The sequence below is a fragment of the Musa acuminata genome, chromosome BXJ3-8 (genome assembly GCF_036884655.1).
Source record: "Musa acuminata AAA Group cultivar baxijiao chromosome BXJ3-8, Cavendish_Baxijiao_AAA, whole genome shotgun sequence".
NCBI classification, from domain to species: Eukaryota; Viridiplantae; Streptophyta; class Magnoliopsida; order Zingiberales; family Musaceae; genus Musa; species Musa acuminata.
This window is the reverse complement of record NC_088356.1, coordinates 40,476,962-40,478,824: the sequence shown is the minus strand read 5'-3', so window position 1 is coordinate 40,478,824 and position 1,863 is coordinate 40,476,962. Positions and strand designations below refer to the sequence as shown.

Sequence of the window (1,863 nt, the reverse complement as noted above, 5' to 3'; positions counted from 1 at the left end):
AAAGAAAGAAGGAAGAAAAAAAAATTAAATGATTACGATTGGAAATGAAAAAATTACACTCTTTTGATAATATAAATAATGGTGATGTAAACTATGAAGCTATATTCTGACATCCATTCCAATAAACCACTTAAAAGCTGTACCGTCGACCGAACGAGCACAAGGGAAGGGAGTATGCATTATATGCTACGTTCAGGCCCTTTGAGTGAAGATTGGCAGCCATACACCAAACTTTCGTACGCTCACAAGTCTTTAAGGTTCTGCATGCAGAATGTGCAGCTTAGCATTTCCGCCATGGAAGGACATATGCGACGTAGATGCTTGCCAAGCCATCCAACGTGAGATGGCTAAGATGACCATGAGATTCACGTTTACGTACCTCAGCTTCCATCCTTGGCCGACACCCAAGTGTTACGAAGGATGAGATGGAGAGGGATCATCATCTCCAATTCAGCCCTTGTAGGTGTTTCTTTTGACTTCATCGCTTGCAGAACCTGATGTGGGTCGATCACGAGATTCACGTTTATGTAGGCACATGTTAACCTTGGAGGGCTACAAATACCCCCATCCTCTTCCCAGAGGGAGGACGTGCAGCATCCACCGTCTTCCCTAAGTTTCTTCCTGTGCAAAAGAAAGGAGTCTGCAAATGGTGAGAGAGGAGGCTTTGCCTCCGTGACGTCGTTCGTTCTCTTTATACATTCTTGCTGTGCAAATTGTGTCTGTGTTGTTGCACTGTGTAAGGTTCGATGCATGGTTTATAACGTAATGGCGTTTATTTGCATGCACTGTGTTGTTGCACTTGTGTAGGTAGCGATCACGAGTTTCACGTTTACGTAGGTACTACACGTTTAACGTTTTATTTGAGGAAAATGGTTATGGGCCCGCCAATGTAATATAGGTCCCAGAGGAAGGACGTGCATCATCATCGTCATCTTCTTCTTCTTCTTTTCCACACACACATCCATATCTACATGCAAATGGTTCTTTCTCTTGATCCATTTCCTGCTGTGCAAGGTTTTGATGCATGGTGGTATATAACGTGATGGTGTCGTACATGCGTGCAGGCGGGAGAGATCAAGGTGGGGCTGTGGGGTGGCAACGGAGGGTCTGAATGGGACATGGGGGCTGCCGACCGCATCACCGAAATCAAGATTGGCGCCGTAGAGGCCATCGACGCCATCGTGATCACCTTCATCCGTAATGATCAGACGGAGACCAAGCACTTCGGCAGCATCGATTTCAAACCCTACGTGGTTCGTCCACTTCGTCATCTTCCTCCTAATTAACATTATCGATTGGTTGTACCTCAATGACAGAAAAGTGTCGTTGTTCAGATTTCTCTGCAAGAGGACGAGTATCTTGTGGGCGTCGAGGGGTCTGTGGATACGATGTGGGGATTAACTCTGGTGAGGAACCTGACGCTGAGGACCAACAAGGACAGCTATGGACCTTTCGGCTCCAGTGGCGGAATACCTTTCTCCGTTCCGCTAGTCTCGGGTAAGATCATTGGCTTCTTTGGACGTGCGGGCGAAATGATTGAGGCCATCGGAGTTTACCTGGCACCGAACTAGACCCCTTGGACTGATACTGCTGCTTCAATAAATGAGTCTTGCTGATACTTGGACTCCATAATAAATGAACTGAAATGAACTGTTACTGTCATCGTTATCATGAATAAAATAAATAAAGGTCCAGTTTGAATAAAATAAATAAAGTCACATATATATACATATATATACATGTATATATATATATATATACATATATATACATGTATATATATATATATACATATATATACATGTATATATATATATATATATACATATATACATATATACATATATACATATATACATATAT

General features: G+C 42.8%; 1 protein-coding gene across 1 annotated transcript; it reads left to right on the top strand.

Moving 5' to 3' along the window:
* Positions 1 to 573: 573 nt before the first annotated feature.
* On the top strand, positions 574 to 1,662 carry LOC135644790 (protein GOS9-like). The gene is made up of 3 exons (XM_065162704.1): positions 574 to 649; positions 1,065 to 1,253; positions 1,335 to 1,662. The coding sequence occupies exons 1-3, from the start codon at positions 647 to 649 to the stop codon at positions 1,569 to 1,571; spliced, it is 429 nt and encodes a 142-aa protein (XP_065018776.1). The 5' UTR covers positions 574 to 646; the 3' UTR covers positions 1,572 to 1,662.
* Positions 1,663 to 1,863: the final 201 nt, after the last annotated feature.